This window comes from Osmerus eperlanus, chromosome 14, assembly GCF_963692335.1.
Source record: "Osmerus eperlanus chromosome 14, fOsmEpe2.1, whole genome shotgun sequence".
Lineage (NCBI taxonomy): Eukaryota > Metazoa > Chordata > Actinopteri > Osmeriformes > Osmeridae > Osmerus > Osmerus eperlanus.
Window position 1 is genome coordinate 15408794 of NC_085031.1, and position 23077 is coordinate 15431870.

The 23077-nt window shown below is 43.8% G+C and overlaps 2 protein-coding genes across 2 annotated transcripts; one reads left to right on the top strand and one right to left on the bottom strand.

Annotated features, from left to right (window-relative positions):
• Positions 1 to 1605: 1605 nt before the first annotated feature.
• LOC134033544 (scavenger receptor class F member 2-like) lies at positions 1606 to 8722 on the bottom strand. Its single transcript, XM_062477753.1, has 11 exons — positions 8382 to 8722; positions 7989 to 8050; positions 7784 to 7885; positions 7065 to 7584; positions 6315 to 6533; positions 5967 to 6095; positions 5646 to 5749; positions 5309 to 5423; positions 4957 to 5072; positions 4040 to 4192; positions 1606 to 2966 (listed from the first exon to the last, which is right to left on the bottom strand). The coding sequence occupies exons 1-11, from the start codon at positions 8480 to 8482 to the stop codon at positions 1834 to 1836; spliced, it is 2754 nt and encodes a 917-aa protein (XP_062333737.1). The 5' UTR covers positions 8483 to 8722; the 3' UTR covers positions 1606 to 1833.
• Positions 8723 to 9802: 1080 nt separating this feature from the next.
• Positions 9803 to 22288, top strand: prodha (proline dehydrogenase (oxidase) 1a). Its single transcript, XM_062477941.1, has 15 exons — positions 9803 to 10237; positions 10738 to 10946; positions 13673 to 13707; positions 14850 to 14999; positions 15413 to 15477; positions 15630 to 15746; positions 16064 to 16143; positions 16394 to 16475; positions 16813 to 16905; positions 17991 to 18137; positions 18785 to 18960; positions 19209 to 19307; positions 19733 to 19821; positions 20947 to 21974; positions 22087 to 22288. Exons 1-14 carry the CDS (start codon positions 9878 to 9880, stop codon positions 21135 to 21137), a joined length of 1893 nt encoding a protein of 630 aa, XP_062333925.1. The 5' UTR covers positions 9803 to 9877; the 3' UTR covers positions 21138 to 21974; positions 22087 to 22288.
• Positions 22289 to 23077: the final 789 nt, after the last annotated feature.

Below are 23077 nucleotides of genomic sequence, written 5' to 3' on the forward strand. Positions count from 1 at the left end.
CACAGTCCAGTTTAAATGGATTGAACTATTTTAGCTTCTGTTATTAATATCAAATTGGGGTTGCTCTGTTCAACTGAAATGTATATTTGCGTAGTATCTAGAATGCACATCACTCACATTTGAAAGGGCTTTATTAGTCAACAATTTGGAGGTGGATTCCAAATCGACTTTTTCTGATATAAATCATAAAAGATTAATGTCGATCTTTAGAACTCCTGACATTTCTCACCCCATTTGACCTCCGATCATGCGGCTTCATGTTGGGATGCATGGAGGCTGAGATCCAGCAGATGGCGCTGTGTGCGTGTGTTCTCTGTGAGAAGTAAAAACATTGGAACAGAACATTATAAATACAAGTGACCAGAAATTTAGTTTGCCCCAAAGCAATTTGTGTTCCAAAACTACCCCACTTTCGGTAAATTTTTGAAAACTTTCTTAAATTAAACAGCTCAACTGTAATTGACAATCAAACCTTTTTTCTATTCAAATTCAAATATGTGTTGCTGCATTTCAAGAGAATGTAAATAAATCATGTGCAACACGTTTCCAAGCCTGTTTATTAAGATGTTTACATACTATACACCACTTGATTTTCTGCTTTCCTTTGCAGTTGTTGTTTTTTTTCCACCAACTCATAAAGTAATTTTTTTTCTCTCCCAAGCTATGTAATGGCTACCAGATGTCAATGCTTTCATAGGGTGTCACTATGGTAACCACTGTCTCCCTGGAGGATTCTGGGACAGGATTGAGTTGGTGGTTGTTCCTCAAGGTCTGGCGTGCAGTCGCAGACCAAGCTCCAGGGATATGTTTAAACTGGCAGTCAAAAAGCCATTCTGGTACTCCTCTCACCACCAGACCACAGGCTTTTCCCACATGGCATCTGAATCAATCTTTTTTTCAATGAGCTGCACACACGCACTCTTACTAAATCCCGAAGGCATGGTTGTTAACCCTAACTTACCTTTATACTTCGCACAACCACTACTAATTTACTTGCTCTGAAGTAGTCCAACCAGCATGATGACCTTACATGCTGAAGTATCATTTCTAATCATCTGCTACTCATAAACTAATCATACTTGGAACCCCCCCCCACCACACACACACACATCTTTAACAAACTATTTCCGCTGTTCTTTGCTTGTGTCAGTGTCAGATGTGAGCATGTCTGAAGATGTTAGAATCGTCGAATCAGCACAACTGGCTCCAGCTCAGCATCTGGGTCTGATTAAACACCATACGATCTGTCGGCTTCTCTGCCACCTCCAAAAAAACTGCTCATGCAGCGCCGGCAGGACACATGTCAGCCACACGGGCCTGCCTGGACACAGACCCCAGACTGTTCCACCATCAACAGCCTCCTTGTTTCCATACGAGACCTCTGGTGGCTCCATAGTTCTGGTTGCTACGAGTCAATCTAATTGTGTCAACATGGGCTTCAAAGGTTTTCTCTTTATAAATATGAACACTTTGAGTATTTGGAAAAGTTCCTTATTTCTGAAATAAGATTTTTGTAAGAGTGCACTGACACATTATACTCCCGAGAGTAAAGGAAATATCGTTGTGTTTGATTTTAATAAAATAAATGGTTGAAATTAAATGAAAATGATTATAATCTCTTGCATTCTTTATAGTATGTTTTATTATGAATATCTAAGTATTAGAATACACAAAATACTGAATATAAAGCATTGTATGAGAAAAAAAGGTTTTGTAAAAAATATAAATCCAGGGCAAAAACACCTTATTTGCCCAAAAATACTTAACAAATGTATCCAGTACACTGTTAAAAATAAAAAATAAACAAAACAAAAAAAGACAAAAACAAGACCGTTAGTTTACAATCTGTGGCGGCATCACGGCCACCTTTGGCTCAGTCTTTGTTTTCAGGTCTGAATTTCCGTCCTTGCCCTTCTTTCTCGGAGGCTTTTTAATGGGCGTCTTCTTGACCACCAGGTCTCCCTTCTCGGGTCTCTCAGAGTCTTGTTTCTCCAGAGTCTTGGCTTCTTTGGATGGCGACTCTGAAGCAGAACGCTGCAGGCCACTGGACGTTGATGTTGGTAGCAGGGCCTTTCCAGCTCCAAGATGGCAGCTTGCGGAGGTCTTTTGGGGCGGTGTGGGCTTCTTCCTCTGGCCCTGAGAGAGGCTACTCTCCTCGCTGGTCTTGTCTTCGCTTCTGCTCAGGCTCTGAGTCTTCTCCTTCAGCTGAGCAGCTAACAGAGAAGCTGCCTCCGGGTTGATGTGCGGTTGAATAACTTCTCTGTTGTTGGAGGAACTGGGACTTTTCGGCGGAGACTCAGTGGGGTCTGGAGTCTTCTTACTGACGCGGAAACCGCTCATTTTCCTAAAGACACTCTGTACGGCCCCGTTTATGTGGTCCAGCTGCACCAGACCTGAACTGTTTCTCTGTGTTTTCGTCTCACCAGAGGCACTGGCCTCATCTATGCATGTAGCCTCCTCTGGGCTCACGGTCCTGTTTTTGCTGGATTTCTTTCCCGATCTCGATCTCTCCTCCACAATGGTTTCTTCCTGACTTAACTGATTGGGATTGGCCCCAGTGGCTCCATGGATCCAAGAGACTTTGGGCTTTGTGGAAGGGTCCGGGGGCCTTGGCTTGACTCTCTCTGATGACGCACACTTCCTGTTTTCTTTAGGTTTGCTCCTCCCACCTTTGTTATCGTTTGGCTTATTTATCTGCTGTGGAGGCTGAGGGGCGGGGCCTTTGAGGGCCACACTAGCAGACTCTGAGCCACTGCAGGAACCCTCGCTCTCTGAGAACGGCTGGCATGGAAACGGCTGGCATGGAGGCTCACTGCTGTTGGCTGCTGAGGCCTGCTCAGTCACCCTTGTGTCCTCAGGCAACGTCTCGACCTCGGAGACGCCGTCCACGTCCTCGTCATCGACAAGAATCGTTGTCTCTGTTGTGTTGTTTCTGTCTTCTTTCCTTCTGTTGTCCTCGCCGGACTCTGGACGGACGGAACACAAGACAGGACAGAATGTTACGGACGTTAATTTGTCTGTTTCAAAGATATGCCCCTATATCGTCATCTCTATCGCCGTGATCTTCTTTCTTCCTATAATCATCCAATCAATCCTGACCTCAGCTACAACTTAACGTTCGAAAGGAAGAGGTCACGATTTGACAAAGGCGTTGGTTTTTAGTTTCCTGTTATTTCTGGCTCATGTTACTGGACTTCTAATGGGATGAGATGGCTTGATTAAAAAAAGCTTATCTAAGTAAGCTGAAGCTTTAAGTAAACACCTCATCTGGATCTCAGCTAAGATTAGAGCTGAGCCCCAGACAGGATATGAATGTTTTGTATCTGTTTACAATACAAATTATTTGATTGAAATTAGGTCATGTATTTGGGTGATTTGTTAAAATAACCAGGACCACCTCAGTCGACATCCTACACAGAATGTTCCTTTACAAGGGAACAAAGATTTGACAAAACGTCTACCATCTCAATTCTAAGTTACTAGGATCACAAAGTGATTCTCCCTGTTGGAATGGCACTGCTTTGGAAATCGAGGCTAAATTTGAAATAAAGCGACCTAGGTTTCAAACAGTTTTTCATGATGAGCTCAAAAATAATTTGCCAGACAGAACATCTGAATATTCTAAGTGCCTACAACATGCTTGTAGCAAATACTGTCCCCAGAAAACAGGACATCAGCTGTCATACAGCAGAAACACTTGACAAACTCTCAGCTTCAAAGACACTACATTAATCATAGATGAGGTCACAGCGGGTGATTTTGAGCTTCCTAGACTGGTGGAGGCCAGAAAAGCAGGGGGGGTCAGTGTGGGGGTCAGATGGCTGAGCGGTTAGGGAATTGGGCTACCAATCAGAAGGTTGCCGGTTCAATTTACGTCTGTGCCAATTGACGTTGTGTCCTTGCGCAAGGCACTTCACCCTACTTGACTCGGGGGGAATGTCCCTGTACTTACTGTAAGTCGCTCTGGATAAGAGTGTCTGCTAAATGACTAAATGTAAAAGTTTAAAGGAAGACAGAGAAGGTTGCACCGGTCACCCACCATCCTGGGGCACGGAGTAGACTGGGCTGTCCTCGGCAGTCTCTTCAGAGGAGAAGGACCCTCGGGAGGACCAGGAGGGGGAGGGCTGCTCTAATGCTGAGGGGGGCTCGATGAAACTGCAGTTGAACGTGTTTTCATGGTCGTGGTGCGACACTTCAAAAGGAACACAAATCAGACAACAACACAGTTAGGTTTTCCTGCATGGCCATATCTGGAAATATATCTGCATATTTCATCAGTACGTCCATGTACAACGAATAATGAGTATATTTTACAGGCAGCATCAGACTACCCTGCCCCCTTTCTCCCCCTTTCATCCCCCCAGACCCACTACCCCAGTTCCAGTAGAGAGAAATTGCAGGTTAGGATAATTTTTGCCACTTCCTGTCAGGCTGTCCAGAGGGGCCCTTGTTGGAATGAAGGGAAACGGAGGAAGAGAAGGGGGGGAGGAGAGGGGGGAGGCAGAGCGCAGCTACAGACATGCACACATTGACCTCATCACCACAGCACTTCCTCCTAAAACCCACTAAAGACAGAGGGGTAGTGATACTCTTATCCTCAACCCTGACCTCCGACTGTTTACCTGGCATGGGTGGAAAGGTCCAAGTCTGACCTTAAGTCCTTTTGATCAAGTCCCCCTTTATACAAGTTCGTTTTTTACTCAATCGGTCCCCTTAAAATAGCCCATAAGAGCTCATCTCCAGACACTAATTCCAGACATGAATAAGCAATGCTGTTCTGATCCTTGATTGTCTGTTGTGCTTGCTATATGAGCTATTTCTATGTCACTTTGGATAAAGGTGTCTTCTAAATGAATACAACGTCAATGTAATATACAGAGTATTTGTGTAGTTCATTCAACAGCCAGGCAAGACGAGGAAATGTAAGTGTTGAGGTTTGGTACAGGCAATGCCTACCAACTACTTTGGGTAATTTCTGCCTCCTCAGCGGAATTCGAGGCAGCTTGGAGCTTATTCTAGTAAACCCTCCACAGAGCTGTCTCTTAGTCTGTCTCTTAGTCTTGTTCTCTGGGCTGAAAGTAATAAACAAAAAGCAAACAGTGAATTCTCCACAGAAATGTAAAAGTGATGTCTGTAACTACACACACGCAAAAAAAAAACGCATCACAAACACATAAAATCCTCTAAGAGCAGAATAACTACACAGAGTCTGTCACTGGCTCATAAAAAACACAAGATTACAGCGCTTTGAAAATCAAAAGAAACGTTGTTTCACATCAACGCATGTTCTGGACTGGAGGGGCCTTACTCGTCGCTGTTCTTCTGCCTGCACAGGCAGCAGCAGCAGAGCAGAGAGAGGAGCAGGAGGAGCAGAGAAGACACCAGCACTCCTGCTGCCATCACACCCATCCTCTGGTTCGGCTCTGAAACACCAAAACAACGTGCCGAAGCGTTAATCTGTCCCGTGTTTCGCTTGTCCACCGCGAGCTACGCACTGTAGCATAAACATGTCATTAAAAAGTAATCTGATGATTGTCTTGTTTTAAGGACTCCTTCGACTTATCATGTAGCGGGATTCAATAACAGAGACAGGGGGTGCTTTCGTGTTATCAGCTGTTTGAGACGGGAACATGGAAGCTTCTTACGTAGGTTGCACGCTCCAGAAACGGGGTGGCAGTTGTTGTCGTGACAGGAACATGTCTGGGCACAGTCGATGCCATATTGACCAGGTGCACAGCTTATATTACAACTGTTCAGAGACAAAGGATAAATCACACATGCACAACAGAAAAAAGTCCAAATCATAGTCACTTTTATCACTGGTTTTGAACCTTCCAGTATATGTTACATTTACGTTTCAATATGGTACGTCTAAACTATAATGTAAAAATAACATCCCAACTTCATAACTTCAGGGTGTTATTTAATTCACTCTCACAGTTACATGAGGAATATTTTGAACTCACTGAGCTCCATGGAATCCAGAGTCACAAAGACATTCTCCAGTAGCAAAGTGGCAAGTCCCATTGAAGCAAAGCTTGCATTCGTTGGCACAATTTTCTCCATATGTTCCGTTTGGGCACTTGAACTCACACCTGTCAATATGAAAATGAACACATTTTTACTAAGGGAGCGATACCTGAGCACAGAATATCATCTTTTTATAATGCAACAACAGTACTTTGCAAAAGTTTAAGGCACAAAAAAAGTCTAACAAAACTGCTTAACAAATGTATATACATATTTTTTTGAGTACGTATTCAATATGTATTTTAATGGAGTTTACATTTATAATCCGGATCTAGTTTCAGTACCTGTCTCCCATAAAACCAAGGTTACAGTGGGGGCATTTGCCGTCAATGCGATTGCAGAAGTGCCCGTCTTTGCACGGCGGGCAAATGTCGTGGCAGTTCTCACCAAAGAATCCCGGGGCACACAACTGGTCACACCTGGTGCCGTTCCAGCCTCGCTCGCAGGTGACACAGCGCCCCTCAGTCACCTTGCAGGGCTGCTGGCCTTTACAGTGGCCACACCTGCACCAAGCACAGTCACAACGCAAGACGTTTTAAAGTGTTTGTTTCGCACAAGGAGTGTGAAACCACACAGGTTTACACAGGTCCATCAGAGTGGACCTGTGTAAACACTCAAGAATTAAAATGAACATACCTGGTGCTACATTTATTTAGTTTTTACAGGGACCTGAATGGTACACCCCGGACGAGCACAATGTGTCAGGATTTGAATGGTTCGACCATGCTTCACACTTCACACATAGACAGGGCTTTTTCATTTAATTTTGTAGCTGGTTACCAGTCTGTGACCAACACCATTGGATTTGCTTTCTTGTTGGGTCATGGGAAAGAAGCCTACTGGCTCTAGCTGACCAACACTATTGGCTACGCTTTCCTATTGGGTCATGGGAAAGAATATACTGTCTCTAACTGGGTCACACCTTAAAAGGGATGTCAACCACATTAGATCTGCCTGCTCGGCTAACCGGTGACATCACCGCACATGCGAACGCTGGAGCGCCCCGGCTGTGAGGCGGCGAGCATGTGCCTTACCGGTTCCTGCAGTTCTGCCCGTAGAACCCGGCGGGACACGGTTCCTTGCAGAACTTCCCCCTGAAGCCTGGCCTGCAGGTGCAGGATCCGTCGGCCTGGTTGCAGCGCCCGTGGACGCACTGGCACATGTTCTCGCAGTGGGTTCCCCAAAGACGCTCCCGACACTGGCAGCGGCCAGTCAGCTGCTCGCACGGAGACCTGTTGCAGGAACACTGGGCGTTGCACAGCTGTCCGTACCAGCCCAGATAGCACTGACACTGGCCCGTGTTGGGGTCACAGTGAGAGTGGCTGCTGCAGTAGCACTTGTTGGAGCACGTGTCGCCCCAGAAGCCCTGATAGCAGGTGCACACGCCTGTGTCTTGGTGGCACGAGCCCTTCTGACAGCCGCACGGATGCTCGCAGTTCGACCCCCAGCGGTTGGGCTTGCAGGTGCAGGTCCCTGTGACATCGTCGCATTGGCCGTTGGGGTGGCAGGTGCATTTGCCCTTGCAGTCAGGACCCCAGTACTGGGAGGGACACTCTGTAGCAAGGTAGGAAGAAGAAGGAAGGGTAAAATAAAATATGACATATTAATTCAGTTACGTAACTCTTCTATTGAAGTCTGTACATGACTCACACTGAGCCGACTTGTATTTAATATCAAAAACAAAAGTTAATTGTACACATATAGGCAACAAGAAAATGTATAGTTAACAAGACCAACAACACAAGATACTTACTCATATCACAGGTAGCACCAAAGTAACCATGACGACAACGACATTCATTGGGGCGAACACAAAGTTCGTTCTCGTTGCAAGTGAAGTTACCCTCACAGAGTGCTGTGGGGACAAAGGCAGAAAGGATCAAAAACTTGAAAACACTTTATCTGTCATAACGTTAGCATTTGAAAGTGTAATGAGTGTAATGAGTCAATGTACACACGTGTTAAGCATTCCTTTCCTAATTGAGTCCAACCACTGCAACATTGTAAACCTCCTTCAGATCTGATTAGAGAAGCAACATTTTAGTTAGTAGATTGTTGTAATTTAAGTAATTACAGTGTTATTACACAGATAGGGGAGTAAAGTAATATAAAGTTCCAACTCAAAAATAGCACATTCAACTCTACAACATGTCCACTGCCAAAGTCACTACAAGATAAGGAGAAGGAAACCGTGTGTATTTGTTAAAGTTTTGCAGACATACAAAAAAAACACCAATCTTGATATTTAACAAGCAGTCACAACCAGAATCTTTTTGTTGTAAAGATTCTGTTGATTTTGCAAAGTGAAGTTATATATATAAAACCATTTTATTGTGTGAAAGATTTCTTACCCAGATTCGCAAACATTTCTACCTCTGGGATTTAGTCCTTGACTCCAACAGAGAAGTACACTCAAAAGAAACACAGTAACTGTTATATTCCTTGTTCCCATTTTGCTAAAGAAAGCATCACTGAGTGTTTTCCAGGGAAAATAGGCGACCTTTATTCCAAGCTCCACTGACACCTCCTGCTCTGAGTTGAACAAAATATTTGCCCATGCAGCTCTCTGTAATCAAGAGCTTTCCCTGGGCTGAAGTGTGAAAGAACTGACAAGATGTTGCAAAAACGTGAAACTTTAGCAGCTCCCAAAACTTCCAGAGTGGCAGAACAGCATGGAAGCCCTCCTCTGAGTCCTCCCACCCCTCTGGGAAGCAACTGTCCAATGACGGCATCGGGCAGTCTGACTCCCGTCATCCTCAAAGACCAAGATACCGATCTAGAGTATTTGTTTAAATGTAGACAGCTGCCATCGTATCCTATAGCTAGTCTGAATATTTTATATATATTTTTTTTTTTTACAAGAATAGGAATTAGTCGCTGACTTTTAAATTATACTTCAACATATAATTTCGAAGTTAGCAAACAATGATGGCATGACTGCAACTCAAAGTACAGATATGCAAGACTATATTAAGGAGTATGTCTACTAGTTTTGGTTTAAACATGAAGTAATTACACAGATACTATGTAAACAAATGAATACGTCAACTGATACACTGAAAATGTGGTCAAGGGCTCCCTCTGTTGCTAAAAGATTGTGTCTCACTCCATGTTACAAAAGTCCCCGAGTCTGAAAGGCTTTATTTCGTAGGCTATAGCTATAAACTGTAGGTTATTCTTTATGTTCACAAATGACAAGGAGCCACATGTTTCCAAAATGGCCACCACAGGGATGATTCGATTTCCTGGAGATAATTGTAAATAAACCTTAATTTTTTTTAGTACATTGGTACGCAACGCTGCGCGCCTCCACGGTCCGCTTCCACATATTAAAATAGTGCTGCTGGCAACGAATAATACACCTTATAATATGGTTCCTGCAGTGCCATGGCGGGCCGGACCAAATGATTTCGCGGGCCGCATACGTTCCCCACCCCTGTTTTAGGAGGTTTACTATAAACCACCACAATAACGCATAATGTTCGGCTATGGTATTTTTGCATCGCACCAGCAGCGTGCAATGAACGTGCATATAACCATTAAATAACCAAGTAGTCTATTTAAAGTACTTATTTACCATGCTGTAAACTTAGCTTCTGCGCCACTCTATATAGGGTCTACAACGAGCCCGCGCGCTGGTTGTGCTGGCTGTGATGAGGGAGTTCCTGAATACTAAATGTTTAGTGCGTCAGAATGAGCGATATCCAATCGCTGTGCGTGGCGCCCATGGTTTATAAAGATCCTCGCCGCATTAGCTGACTCAAGAAAGTTCTCCATCAGTCGCTTTTTCCGCGTGTACTCTCAAGACCAGGAACTTTATCTTCACTTGACTTCCATATATAAACTGATGTCTTATACTAAATTAGTACCAGCTCTAATCAGGGCAAATTCGGAAAATATCAAGAGAATACGTTTTTCTTCGTGTCCTGGGAGGTTTCGGTCAACTGTTGCTTCAACGCAGAGGACAGAGGTTCAGGGTGGGGAGAAAGACCCACGAATCGATGGTGACTGTACGGTGACGAAACCGGTTCAGGTTGACCTCATAAGCCAGACAAAAAACGCCGCAGACACTCACACACTTAAAATTACAATTGACTTTGAGAACACCCTGGAAGCGTACAAAAGTAAAACCAACATCGAGCTTCTGAGAAGTCTTCTGGTGTTTAAGCTATGTACATTCGACTTCCTCGTTGACAAGAACAAGGAGGTAGGAATCTAGATATCCATCCTCAGTAGGCTACAATGGCATTGTTCAGGTTGCTTACTGGCTAGGTACTTGATTGTGCTGAACTGATAGAAATACATCTATAATATGTATATATACATTATAAATATTAAATGCATTAACTTTGTATACATACGGTTAACCATTTGGAATGGAAATGTATAACCCCCCCCCCCCCCCAAAAAAAAAACAAGGTCAAAAGTAATGTTTTGGGAATCAAAACGTAAGATAAAGCTTCTTGTTTACTCTGACTCCAGGAAAATACTACTTTTATCATTTAATTTGCATTGAATATAATGGAGGCTAGATTACCTCAAGACTTCTTCAAATAAGGTATTTTAAATAACATTGCCCACATGACATACGGTAAGTGTGTTGGAAGTGCCTATTAGGTCCTATCGTGCCCAGGTACGTCAAAACTGCCACAAGGGTCTTCTACTCAAGCTTGGACATTACCTTCATTCATTTGTTTTCATATACAGTTGATGAACCTCACCAAGAAGGTCTTTGGCCAGCGACTGTTTGAGAAGCTGATGAGGATGACCTTCTACGGCCAGTTTGTGGCAGGGGAGGACCATAACACAATCAAGCCGCTGATCAGGAAGAACCAGGCCTTTGGTGTCGGGGCAGTGCTAGACTACAGTGTGGAGGAAGACCTAACCCAAGAAGAGGCAGAGAAGAAGGAGATGGAGTGAGTTTTTCTGACACATTATTTTATCAAACTAAACGTGACACGTCAGTTGTTGATAGCCCCTCATTACTAAGGTGTCCTAAGAACATCCCTAAAGGCCCTTGCACACTGAGTGCGAAATTTTCGTATGCGTTTTTTCGCAATCGTAAGCCTCAACATTCGGTGGCTCTGAATTGCCTAAAAAAACTATCAAAATGCTGGCTATGGATGCGAATACGCAGAAAATCGAACCCGATCCGAACTTTTTTTGACGGACGAAAGTTTCAGAGGCAGTGTGTAAGCGCGATTGACATAACGTGAGGTCGTATTTATTTTTTAATGTGCGAACATTTCGGATACGAATTTCGGACTCAGTGTGCAATGGCCTTAAGACTGCTAGGTGTAGCCTAGATTACTAGTTAAGGACGTGCTCTTGTTTCACTTTCCGCAAGCTAGCTCAAATTGCTCATTGTCATTGATTGACATAACAACAACCATTCTGAATTTGGCAGTTGCATTTGGAATGATGAAACTTGGCAGAAAACGTAACCGTGACCAATTCAACAGTCCACTATGACATCACTGTCAGGTTTGGACTTGTACTTTGGAGTAAAACCTGTTAGGACTGGTTTCAGCTGCCCAAGATGAAAGCCAATATCTCCAGCACAGAGAAATTATGTTCTATGTGTAACAGGACTGTGTGCAATAACTCCTAAGATTGATATTGACAACCCTGCACATAAACATCCCAGGCAATTTTTCACTTAGTCCTGGTTGTAAACAATTACTTTAAATCCCTTGAATTCCTCTGCCCATACCCAGTGTTCATTGGCCAGCCTTGACTGACCTCTTAGTCCTTATTGGTTGTTCCTGGGGGGCCTGTTTAAGCCACTCCCATTGAGACTGCTGTCACATGAGTCGGCACATGGCAGCCCTGTTACCACAGGAAGCTAAGGGGGTGCAGCTTTATTGGACAGTGTTTTGAATGCACCTGGGGAGTGTATATTTGGGTAGGGATTTTCTTACAAGATACTCCCACATTCTAACTGTTACTGAATACTGAGAATGTCAACCAGAGAATGTTTTCTAAGAACATACACAGCTGTAGCTTGGATGTTTACATAAAAAAAAAAACTGCATTCTGATAATACATATAGAATATGAAAAACATTTTCCAAAATATATAATTCACCAAAACTAAAATCATGACATTTAAAAACTTTACAAATGCAGGGTTTCCCACAGAAAAGTTGTTAGTTAAGGTGGTTGGGTGTTGCTTAGGCGACCGCCTTAACTGAAAAGTGCTGCGGGAAACCCTGCAAATGTAATTCATATCAAATTGTGATGAGAGTAAATGTCATGAATAATGTTTAGGCATTGCAGACTGTATAATACGTTTGAGGCAAAGTGACTGCAAGTCAAATGTCAAGGAACACACTGGACTGAGCTTGAGTCTTGTCAGTTACGTATACGTTAGTTACAGAACACCCACTCTTTACACAGGAAGTCATTACACAGTGTTGCAGGTGTCTTAGTATTTTGGTTAAACACATTAGCTACTTCCACCCTGAACCTGGCTTTTATTTGTATAGCCCTTTTCACAGGGGCCCTCACAGAGGGCTTCAGAAATGAAAGGGTTTCCTTTTGCCTGATTGTACAGGAATGTTCCAGATGAACAAACAAATTCAGTGGTTTAGAGGAGTCTTGGAGATTACCTCTCATTCTCTGCAGCCTTTACAGTGTTTTGGGTGCGTCTCTGGTGAATAATTGAGATAAAAGTTTTTGTTCAAACTGGCATGCAGGTTTTGCATAATGTTAAGAGCTTGGGTGCATGCCCATACAGGATACTCCTTTTCTGTGTAATGTGGGTTACAAAGTTAACGTGTTTGTACAGTTTATAATCCAAGGTCAGAATACAAAAGGTTTTTCCGTTTTTCACAATGCTAGCTTTGTCACATGCTGACCTGATTGAAATCTGACACACAACCAACAGTTTAACTTGTTATATTTATAATGATCCCAGCTCTCTCTACAGATAACACATTTGGGGTGGTCAAATATTTCAAATACATTGGTCTCTTCCAAGAAGCCTTTTACTGTAAAAGAGACCTTTCAGTGTTTTAAATTCTAAAAAGAAATAAGAACGGATTATTCGCTAACTTGTTATCTCACTAGGTTTGATTGGAAGAACAAATATTACAAAATGTGTCCTTATAAAATGTTTTGTGTACTTTAGCAGGTAGATACAAACTGTACTGTGTGGTGTTGTGGTGTAAGAGGATGAACATCATACTGACGCACACTCAACCATTTGACTCAGGAGGACCCCTAACCCTTTACTCGGATACATTACCAAAGACTCACATGCATAACTGATCAAATAACAGACTGTTTGCCCTTGTGCATATAGCGTGAGTCCCCCCTGCTTGCTGCCAAACATGCCAGAAATAGAACACGAGGGTGTTCACCCTGGATGGGCTGTGAAACGCCTGGCTCAAACCAGGCGTGACATGAAACGTGATTTGCTTAAGCACATCCTGCTTGGCTAAAACGTTGTTTTGCAACTCCTTTTTCCAATGCTGTCACCTGATTCGTCTGGTCATGTGTTCACCGGTTCATGTCGCTGTCTCTGGTGTCATGCATCTCCTCAGCCAGTCTAAATACTGACCTGATGCATGCATGCATGACAGGACTTCAATACTTCACTGTGTGTTACTCATCTTTTTCTCCAATACCCTCTCTTTCAGTGCATGTGTATCTGAAGCAGAGAAGGAAAGCCCAGGTGTGTATTCATGGACTCAACACATACATTTCAATTCCATTCTGCACTTCAATTCTGTTATTCATCGATTTATTTGCGTGTGATGTTATGCCAGCTTTGATATCTTCAGCATCTTAACACAACCCATCTTAACACAACCCATGCAGAAAACTCCAGAAGTGTCCTGAAATCAAATTTAAATGTGTTAAATGAGACGAATATTGCTTGACCAAGGTTTCAGTTATAATATATTTACAGATAAATTGTAACTCAACAAAAGGGAAGGATGTACCAGTTAGTTGTCTTAAACACATCTCACTGACCATTCTTGGAAACCTTTGGTAAAAGTACCTTTGTGTAATTCTGGACAAAATATATGTAACCAACCTCTTGACATTTCAAGGTGGTTAGTAAGTGTATTCTGAGGTTCGGAGAGAGGCCTCATGTTAACATGCCAGTGAGAGGACAGCCTGGCAGGCTTGACTCTGTGCCCCAGCACAACATGCATTCCTAGCCCCCTGACTCCTGCTGACATGGAAGGACGCAGAGTCTGGCTGACATGTGAGTTAGGTTGATGGCCCAGGCTGGTTCTATCTGGCTGTCTCCTGGAAGCGAGCTGGGGCAGGCCAACGAGGGCATGCCTGTCAGTTGAGTTACAACGCAGATGAGGCCGTAGTCAAGGCGACCTGGACTCTGTGTGTGTTTTACCCTTCAGTCACCTCTCCTCTCCCTTCACGATCTCAATCTGGCAGAAGACACTTTGGAATATCTTGTACATCTTATCGATATGTATTAATATGGAATGTTTTTAAATTTATAAGTTGATTCTATATATTTTGTCCAGAATTACACAAAGCAGCTTTAACAATTGCGAAAAGGGTTAGCTAAGCTAAGTTTCCAACAACAGTAAAAAAAGGCTTACAGTTGACAAATTCACATCTCCTATCTCTGCTTGAAAGAATGTTATCCCAGTACAAACATGTCTGAACAAGGAGATTTCTTGGTGTCTCTAGGCTAAAATCATATTATTTAGGTGGTTGTGTCAATAGGATAACATACCTGCTTGTGTGTTTCCGTCCTGGTGATGTTGTGCACTGGTCAGACGGGTACAGGGTCTCGTTGCCTTGGCGACGTCACACTCTGTTGTTGTCTTTCGTCTCCAGGCATCGGCCATCGTGAGAAGAAGTACAAGGCCCACCGACAGTTTGGTGACCGGCGAGGTGGAGTGATCAGTGCCAGGACGTACTTCTACGCTGACGAAGCCAAGTGTGACAGCCAGATGGAGACCTTCCTCAACTGCATCAAGGCCTCCGGTAGGCTGTTGGTTCTGTTCTTTTGAGCTATGCAAGTGGGCCGTGAAAATGTTGGAAATGGCTGCTTTAGAGGAATGCTACTATCATGCTTAGGAGGTATTTATGTCCTCAACTGATTCAAGGCCTCCGGAATGTTAATATAGTTGTGGACCACATAGTACAGGTTCACAAGCGATTTAACTTAAGGCAAATGTTCCGTGGACATTTTGTCCTCATCTGCTTCAAAGTCTCTGGCATGAGACATACCAGAAGTCTGTACACTAAAGTTATACTCACAACAACGTTACACTACTAGATTTTTTGCATATAATAATAATAACAACAAAGTATTCATTTCATAGACCTGCAGTTAGTTGTTCTAACCACTGAGCCATACCTAACCCCCCGGCACTTTATACATATGTTGTTCCCAGGAGGAAGTTCTGTAGATGGATTCTCTGCCATTAAGATGACTGCCCTTGGTCGTCCTCAGTTCCTGGTGAGTTTGACTGCCTTCGAAATTGTTACATTCAACTGCCTTCAGTTCCATCAAAATTGTATTAAAGTCGTTCCAAAAGACTTCATGGGAGTTATTTCCTCTTAGTTAGTCATCTTTTTTTTTCTGACCCTCTCTGTTATCCCCTCCACCAGCTCCAGTTCTCAGAGGTGTTGGTAAAATGGAGGCAGTTCTTCAACTTGCTCGCAGCACATCAAGGCAAATCCGACATGGCAGCTTTGGAGCAGAAACTGGATCTGGAGCAACTTAAGGTGGGCAAGGTTGCGGGTTGTAGTGGAAACAGACTCTACGTGTCTTGCATGAGCAGGTTCGCTCTTGGTTACCTGTCAAAACTTGAAGCCCACCGTTTTGAATATTTATCATCAAATAACCGTCAACAAACTGCTGTGAAGATGCCGTTAAAATGTAGAGGCTAAGGAGTGTCATTTATTTAAAAAAAAAAATCCCCAAAACCATGTTTCTTTCTTATGAAAGCCAAAACAACTATCCCCCAACCCAATTTTTTTTTTACATTGTTAACCATTATATATATCATATTTATTAATACATTTTCATATTTCTTCTTCAGGATAGTTTGACTAAGTTGGGGGTTGGGGACAAAGATGACATTGAGAACTGGTTTACCGGAGAGAAACTAGGCTCGTCAGGGTAAGAATCTCACACTAAGAGCACGGACACGTACACTAGCTCCTCCTTACAGCAGTTTAAATCACACTGTAGTTGATATTTAGCATTATAAAAGGCATTTTTATAAGGGCCACATATCTTAAGCTTCGGTTTAAGCTTTTGAGCTATTATTATTAGTATTATTGTCATGAACAACAAAAACAACAAACATGATTCTTGATTGTTTTTATTATTCTATGTGCTTATGGTTCTCCACTCTCTCATGTTCCAGGACCATAGACCTTCTGGACTGGAACAGCTTGATCAATGACAGAACCAATATCTCCAACCTGCTCATGATTCCAAACTTTGAGGTGAGCTTAGCTAATGGACCACGCATTTACATGCAGAGGTTAAACAGAACGGTCAGTTTATACACTTTCAAGGGAATCACTAAAGTAGAAAAATTCGACATCAATCTATGTGTTAGTCTTGGTTATTCAACCATGCTAATGTTAAGAAAATTCTCCTCCAAATGGCTTTGGGACTGGGTATATCTCGGTGTTAGTCCATTTGACCGTGTCTCCACCTGGATGTCGCCTTGAATAAAAGTGTCAGCTAAATGAACACATTATTAGTATTATTTGTATTCGTGTTTATTAAAAGGCACAACTCACAATATGAAGGATACATGATTCTTCCGCCCTACAGACGGGCAAGCTGGAGCCTCTGTTGAACAAGTTCACCACCGAGGAGGAGAAGCAGATGAAGAGGTTGCTGCAGAGAGTGGACGTTCTGGCCAAGGTACCATCATCAACACATACAACAACCATAGGCAGAAATCCCGGGGGGACAGGGGGGACACGACCCCCCCATCCTGGGATTTTTGGGGGATTTGTCCCTCCCAATAAATCACTGTAAACATAAGGACATTTTAATCATATTAATAATATACATTATTAATATACATGTGTTACAGCAGTCATTTTGGTGTCCCCCTCAGGAATTGCTCTTGAGAAAATGTTTATAATTGTCCCCCCCAAAATTGATAGCAGATTTTCGCCACTGACAACAACCCATCACTTGCATGGTCTCTGATGCAGTGTGTCGACCCAGATTTCACATCAAAAGTCCCAGATTTCACATTTAAAGTCTCACGTGAATACATTCTCACATAAACAGCCTCACAAAAGACTAAAAGAACCAGTGCATTACTGATGAACCAGGGTACTATTATGTGTAACTAAAAAAGATATATATCCCAGCTAATACTATACCTCTTTTAAGTTAGTTCTCCTACATCAAGTTATTTTCATTATCACAACCTATTTTACAGAGTATAGCTCAGCGGTAGAGAATTTTACGACAGACAGTTTCAAGTTGGAATCCCCCCCCGTATGTTGCGATAGATAAAAGCGTCTGCTATGTAAACACATTAACACATAACATCCACCATAGAAACAAGGACCTGGTGGCCCAGTGTTATAAAATGATATTGATTCGTCTGGATTCCTGGACAGGGTTTCAGCAAACGTTGCTTGGCCAAACTCTGAAAGGACACTATATAGCGTATCGCAACCCTGTTTACTTTGTAAGTGCTGTGGGAGACCTGAGAGGGGGCCTGGAGATTGCACCAGCCAAAAACAGGCAACGAGAATCTGCATCATATAACCAAACCTCAGGAAGTACCTCAGGATACAGACCAACAAATACACGCGTGTTGGAACCAGACACGCCAACACCGTCAGAGCCTCTCAGTAATACATGTATGTCCAGATACGTGCGTGTACACAGCCGGTGAAGCGAGGACAGATATTTTCCGGGGGGCGGGGGGGTCACGCGGTCGTAGGGGAAGGGGAGGTGACCGTTGTGTGGCTCTTGTTTCCCAGTATGCGGTGGAGAACGGCGTGAGGCTGATGGTGGATGCAGAGCAGACGTACTTCCAGCCCGCCATCACCAGGCTGACTCTGGAGATGCAGAGGATCTTTAACAGGGATAAACCCATCATATTCAACACCTTCCAGTGCTACCTCAAGGTATGCACCCCCCCCCCCCCCCCCCACACACACACACACACACACACAACACTGATAACAGTCCATGTTGGCCCTGTGTGTGCGGCCGCTGAATACACAGAGTGAGCATCGTATCAGCCTCCTTAGATCCATTTAGTAGTAAAACCCTTGTGAAATCACTTTCCACTACAAAAGCAGCTATACTACCATGACTTGGCACGTTTGAGTGTGGCCCGCAATATCTACAACACTTCTGGTTTTATCACGCATACACTCAAGGTTATGATTTCATATGACCAGAATAGCTGTTACTCATCTACCCTGTTTACAACAAATGCAATAGAGCCTTGTGACTGAGATCACAAGGTGTGTCTATGTGTGTCCGTGTGTGCGTGTCATGTGTTTCTGTCGGTGTGTGTATATGTATCGTGTGTGGTGTGTGTTCATGTATCGTGTTTGTGTGTGTGCATATGTATAGTATGTGTGTGTGTAGGTATCATTTGTGGTGTGTGTGTGCATGTATTGTGTGTGTCTGTGTAGGTATCATTTGTGGTGTGTGTGTGCATGTATTGTGTGTGTGTAGGTATCATTTGTGGTGTGTGTGTGCATGTATTGTGTGTGTGTGTGTGTGTCCTATACATAAGTGACCCCCCTCTCTGTCTCCACAGGAGGCCTATGATAACGTGTCAGTGGACGTGGAGCTCTCTCGGAGGGAGGGCTGGTTCTTCGGCGCCAAGCTGGTCCGAGGGGCGTACATGTACCAGGAGAGGTCCCGGGCCCAGGAGATCGGCTACGAGGACCCCATCAACCCCGATTATGAAGCCACCAACAGGATGTACCACAAGTAAGTTCCTGTAAGGAGCCGGGTGAGCCTATCACTTTTCACCCGGATCTGTGTCCACTCCACTGCTGTGGGAGTCGGTTGTGCTTTGGGAGTCGGTTTGCGCGTGAGTCATTTGCTCGTTTGAATCGGTCGCCAGTGTGAGTCGGTTTGTGCTTGGGAGTCGTTTGCTCGTTTGAATCGTCGCCTGTGTGAGTCGGTTGGGGGTGAATCCAACAGTGAACTCCCCTTCCCTCCCATCCTCTCTGAAGGTGTTTGGAGTACGTGCTGGAGGAGATCGACCACAACCGCAGGGCCAACGTCATGGTGGCGTCTCACAATGAGGAGACAGTGAAGTTCACCCTGGACAAGTAAGACCGCACTCTCGCTCAAGAGCCACTGTACAGTATGAGAACTACCAGGGCAGGGGTATAACTCAGGGTTTGCTGTAGAGCCTGTGGCTGCAGATCAAGAGACCCCGGGTTCAATTCCCCCCTGTGCGATAAAAGCATTTGCCATGTTAACATGTAACACATCCAGAACATAATGACAGACAGTTGAACTAGTTTGAGTAATGAGTGCTTTGCATTCATCTCATACTCATACAACACAACATGGACATAGGGAATTCTGGCCTGTGTTTAGAGCAGTCGCCTGCAGGTCATGGGGTCGCAGGTTCAAATTCCCCTTGTAGAGAATGTCACTTTGGCCTAAAAGCATGTGCTCAATGAAAACATGTGAGGAGCATTTGTGTTCCTGTCTTGTGTAACTGGATGGTGTTTTTCTCTCACACCAGGATGAACGAGATAGGTCTGTCTCCCACGGAGAACAAGGTCTACTTTGGACAGCTGCTCGGCATGTGTGACCAAATCAGCTTCCCACTAGGTACTGAATGTAAACACTTGATTGTTGTGTAAACATCACAGGGGTCTTTCGTTCAAAGGTGGAGCTTTTTCACCCCTGGGGTCTGGACTGTTGCAGGCATGTCCTTTCAAGTTGCTCCTGCAAACAGTATTCTATATATTGACTTCTCGTGTTGTTGTTAAGAAATGATTTTTTCTCCCCAAGCCATCAGCCAGGAATAGGTATAGCTCAGTGGTAGAGCATTTGAATTCAAATCAAGAGGCAGAGATGGGAAGTAACAAAGTACAAATACTTTGTTACTGTACTTGGGTAGATTTGTCTCACTCCTTATTTTTTTACACAAATATCAGTACATTCTACCTCTTAAATGTTCAAGCCAGGCTTGTTAATTTAGTTTTAATCTAATTCAGGCATGATCTCTCTCCTCCTTTCACTGTGTGTGGGAAAAAAAAGTTGAGATTAAAATATTTTCGAAAGGCTGACATGTTTTTGGGGGAAAAAGTTTTGAAAGATTAAAAAAATATTTTTGAAAAAGTTTAGAAAGGTTGAAAAAATATTTTTGAAAAAAGTTTCAAAAGGTCGATTTTTTTGAGAGGGGAAGAAAAGTAAAAAAAAACGGTTTAGGTAACTAATTTTTTACGGTTAAATAATTGTTGAAAAAAAGTTTAACAAAAAAAGTCTCGAGAGGTTGAATTCTTTTGTTGTTGAATTGTTCAATTACTTGAGTGAAGGATGTGTGTACTTTTGCCATCTCTGTCAAGAGGTCCCACTTTCAAATCCGCCTTGTACGGCTAAAGGATCTGCAAAATAATTACAATACCTGTGTTTGTCCAGTTCTCACTCGCTCAAGTCAGGCAGGTTCCCCTTAACCTGTGTTTGTCCGGTTCTCACTCGCTCAAGTCAGGCAGGTTCCCCTTAACCTGTGTTTGTCCGGTTCTCACTCGCTCAAGTCAGGCAGGTTCCCCTTAACCTGTGTTTGTCCGGTTCTCACTCGCTCAAGTCAGGCAGGTTCCCCTTAACCTGTGTTTGTCCGGTTCTCACTCGCTCAAGTCAGGCAGGTTCCCCTTAACCTGTGTTTGTCCGGTTCTCACTCGCTCAAGTCAGGCAGGTTCCCCTTACACCTGTGTTTGTCCGGTTCTCTCCCAGGTCAGGCAGGCTTCCCGGTGTATAAGTACGTTCCATACGGACCGGTGAACGAGGTGATCCCCTACCTGTCGCGGCGTGCCCAGGAGAACCGTGGTTTCATGAAGGGCTCGCAGAGGGAGCGGAGCCTGCTGTGGAGGGAGCTCAAACGCAGGCTGGCCGGCGGGCAGGTCTTCTACCGACCCGTCTACTGAGCGGACAGGCTGACCAATCTCTCCCCCCTCAGCCAGGATGACCTCCCTACCTCCCCCACACTGACGATCTCTCCCCCCTCCACCCAGGCTACCTCCATGGAGACCCCCCCCACCTTCACCCCACGCTCACTGTCTCCTTCCTTTAACCAGGCTGACTCCATCCACACTCTGCCCTATCCCGACCATACTGTCAGTCTCTCTCTCTGTCTCTCTCTCTGTCTCTCTCTCTCTATCCCCCCCTCCCCCCCACCCAGACTAATTCAGCCAATCCTTCCAAACATTCCAGTCCTTCACCTTTACTGTACCTACGTACCTGAAGCAGAAAGGTCTAACTATTTATTGCATTGCTGAGTTCAACTTTGTTTTCTGTCAAACTTTAGCCGTGACCTATCGGTGCATTGAAAATGCCTCAGCGGTTTGGCCTCATCTTTGTGCTCTCAGAATGATCTCTGTAGTTTTGTTTTGGTAGACACTCCTAACAGACTCGCTGCCAATTTATTTAATAATAATAATAAAACTTTATTTATATAGCACATTTCATACAAGAATTGCAGCTCAAAGTGCTTTACATAAAATCAATAGAAACAATAATACAAGTAATAAAAGTAATAAAACCCTATGAACACAAGCCGCAGTCTTTGCGATATGTCCAGCTACAGCCTTTGTGGTTTCCCAATATCAATAAAAATGTCAAAATAACATGTTGGGTTTTGTCAGGGTCCTATAGTTCTGTATGTCCATACTGTGTTGCCTGGCTGTTGCTTATAAATGCACTGTAGTCCTGTGCAGTAGGGTTTACTGTAAAGTCTGACTGAGAACGAGTCGAAACGTCGACTTGTAAAGACACATACCATATCCTTTACATCCTATTCTATGCAGGCAGGGGTGACAACATTCGCACCCCTGCCATGGAGATGTTTTTGTGACCTTCTACTCTTTTGTGGGTTAGAGGAAGTCTGCTTTGGGACCTACATTTGTTAACCGTGTTAAAGTTTTGTTTAACCTATGATTAACCTTGGTCTTTTAAAAATGTAGATAATATATTGAATGTACAGTTTTAATTGTTGGGTGAGAGTTTTTTTAGTGAATGATATATGCATGTGTGTACGCAAGTTTTGTGTTTAGATGATTATGAAATAAAATACATTTAAAAAAAAGATTCAATCCCCTGTGATTCGATGCCCTGTGTTGTACACATCACGTATCCTAGCAATGTTTTCATTAAAACACATAACAGTTGTGACGGAGTGTAACCAGACCAGACAGGAGGGATTCAAGCGCAGAGGGTTTTATTAATACACAAGGTATTCAGGGAACAGGCAGAGAGGTCCAGGCAGACAGGTCCAGGTAGACAGGTCCAGGAAGACAGGTCCAGGAAGACAGGTCCAGGCAGACAGGTCCAGGAAGACAGGTCCAGGAAGACAGGTCCAGGAAGACAGGTCCAGGTAGACAGGTCCAGGAAGACAGGTCCAGGTAGACAGGTCCAGGAAGACAGGTCCAGGAAGACAGGTCCAGGAAGACAGGTCCAGGCAGACAGGTCCAGGTAGACAGGTCCAGGCAGACAGGTCCAGGCAGACAGGTCCAGGAAGACAGGTCCAGGAAGACAGGTCCAGGAAGACAGGTCCAGGCAGAGAGGGCAATAGACACTCCAAATCTAAATGACTAAATGCTAAATGACTAAATGCTAAATGACTAAATGTAATGTAAACCGTAATCTGAGTACAGACAAAGGGTCATAATAGCCGCTAACAGGGCAAAGTAGAGTATCCAATAATCGTAGTCGGAAGGCAAACAAATGGTCAGAAATACAGAACGGATTAGACGAGAGGATCAAGGCTCAGACTGAAACTACGACTTTGCAACAAGACTAAGGAACACAGGGTGTAAACGGCAAACGAAACGGGGCAAACAAGCAACAGATGAAACCAATGATTAAAGGT

Excerpts from the sequence above, each read along its gene's own strand:
- LOC134033544 (XM_062477753.1), bottom strand. The coding sequence starts at position 8,482 with ATGGGAACAAGGAATATAACAGTTACTGTGTTTCTTTTGAGTGTACTT. Across the intron at positions 8,051-8,381 it reads AGAAATGTTTGCGAATCTGG|ATCTGAAGGAGGTTTACAAT; the intron begins GTAAGAAATCTT and ends TTCTCTAATCAG. Across the intron at positions 4,193-4,956 it reads GAAATTACCCAAAGTAGTTG|TGTCGCACCACGACCATGAA; the intron begins GTAGGCATTGCC and ends TTCCTTTTGAAG.
- prodha (XM_062477941.1), top strand. The coding sequence starts at position 9,878 with ATGTCTTATACTAAATTAGTACCAGCTCTAATCAGGGCAAATTCGGAA. Across the intron at positions 16,906-17,990 it reads GAGTGGACGTTCTGGCCAAG|TATGCGGTGGAGAACGGCGT; the intron begins GTACCATCATCA and ends CTTGTTTCCCAG. Across the intron at positions 18,961-19,208 it reads ACCAACAGGATGTACCACAA|GTGTTTGGAGTACGTGCTGG; the intron begins GTAAGTTCCTGT and ends TCCTCTCTGAAG.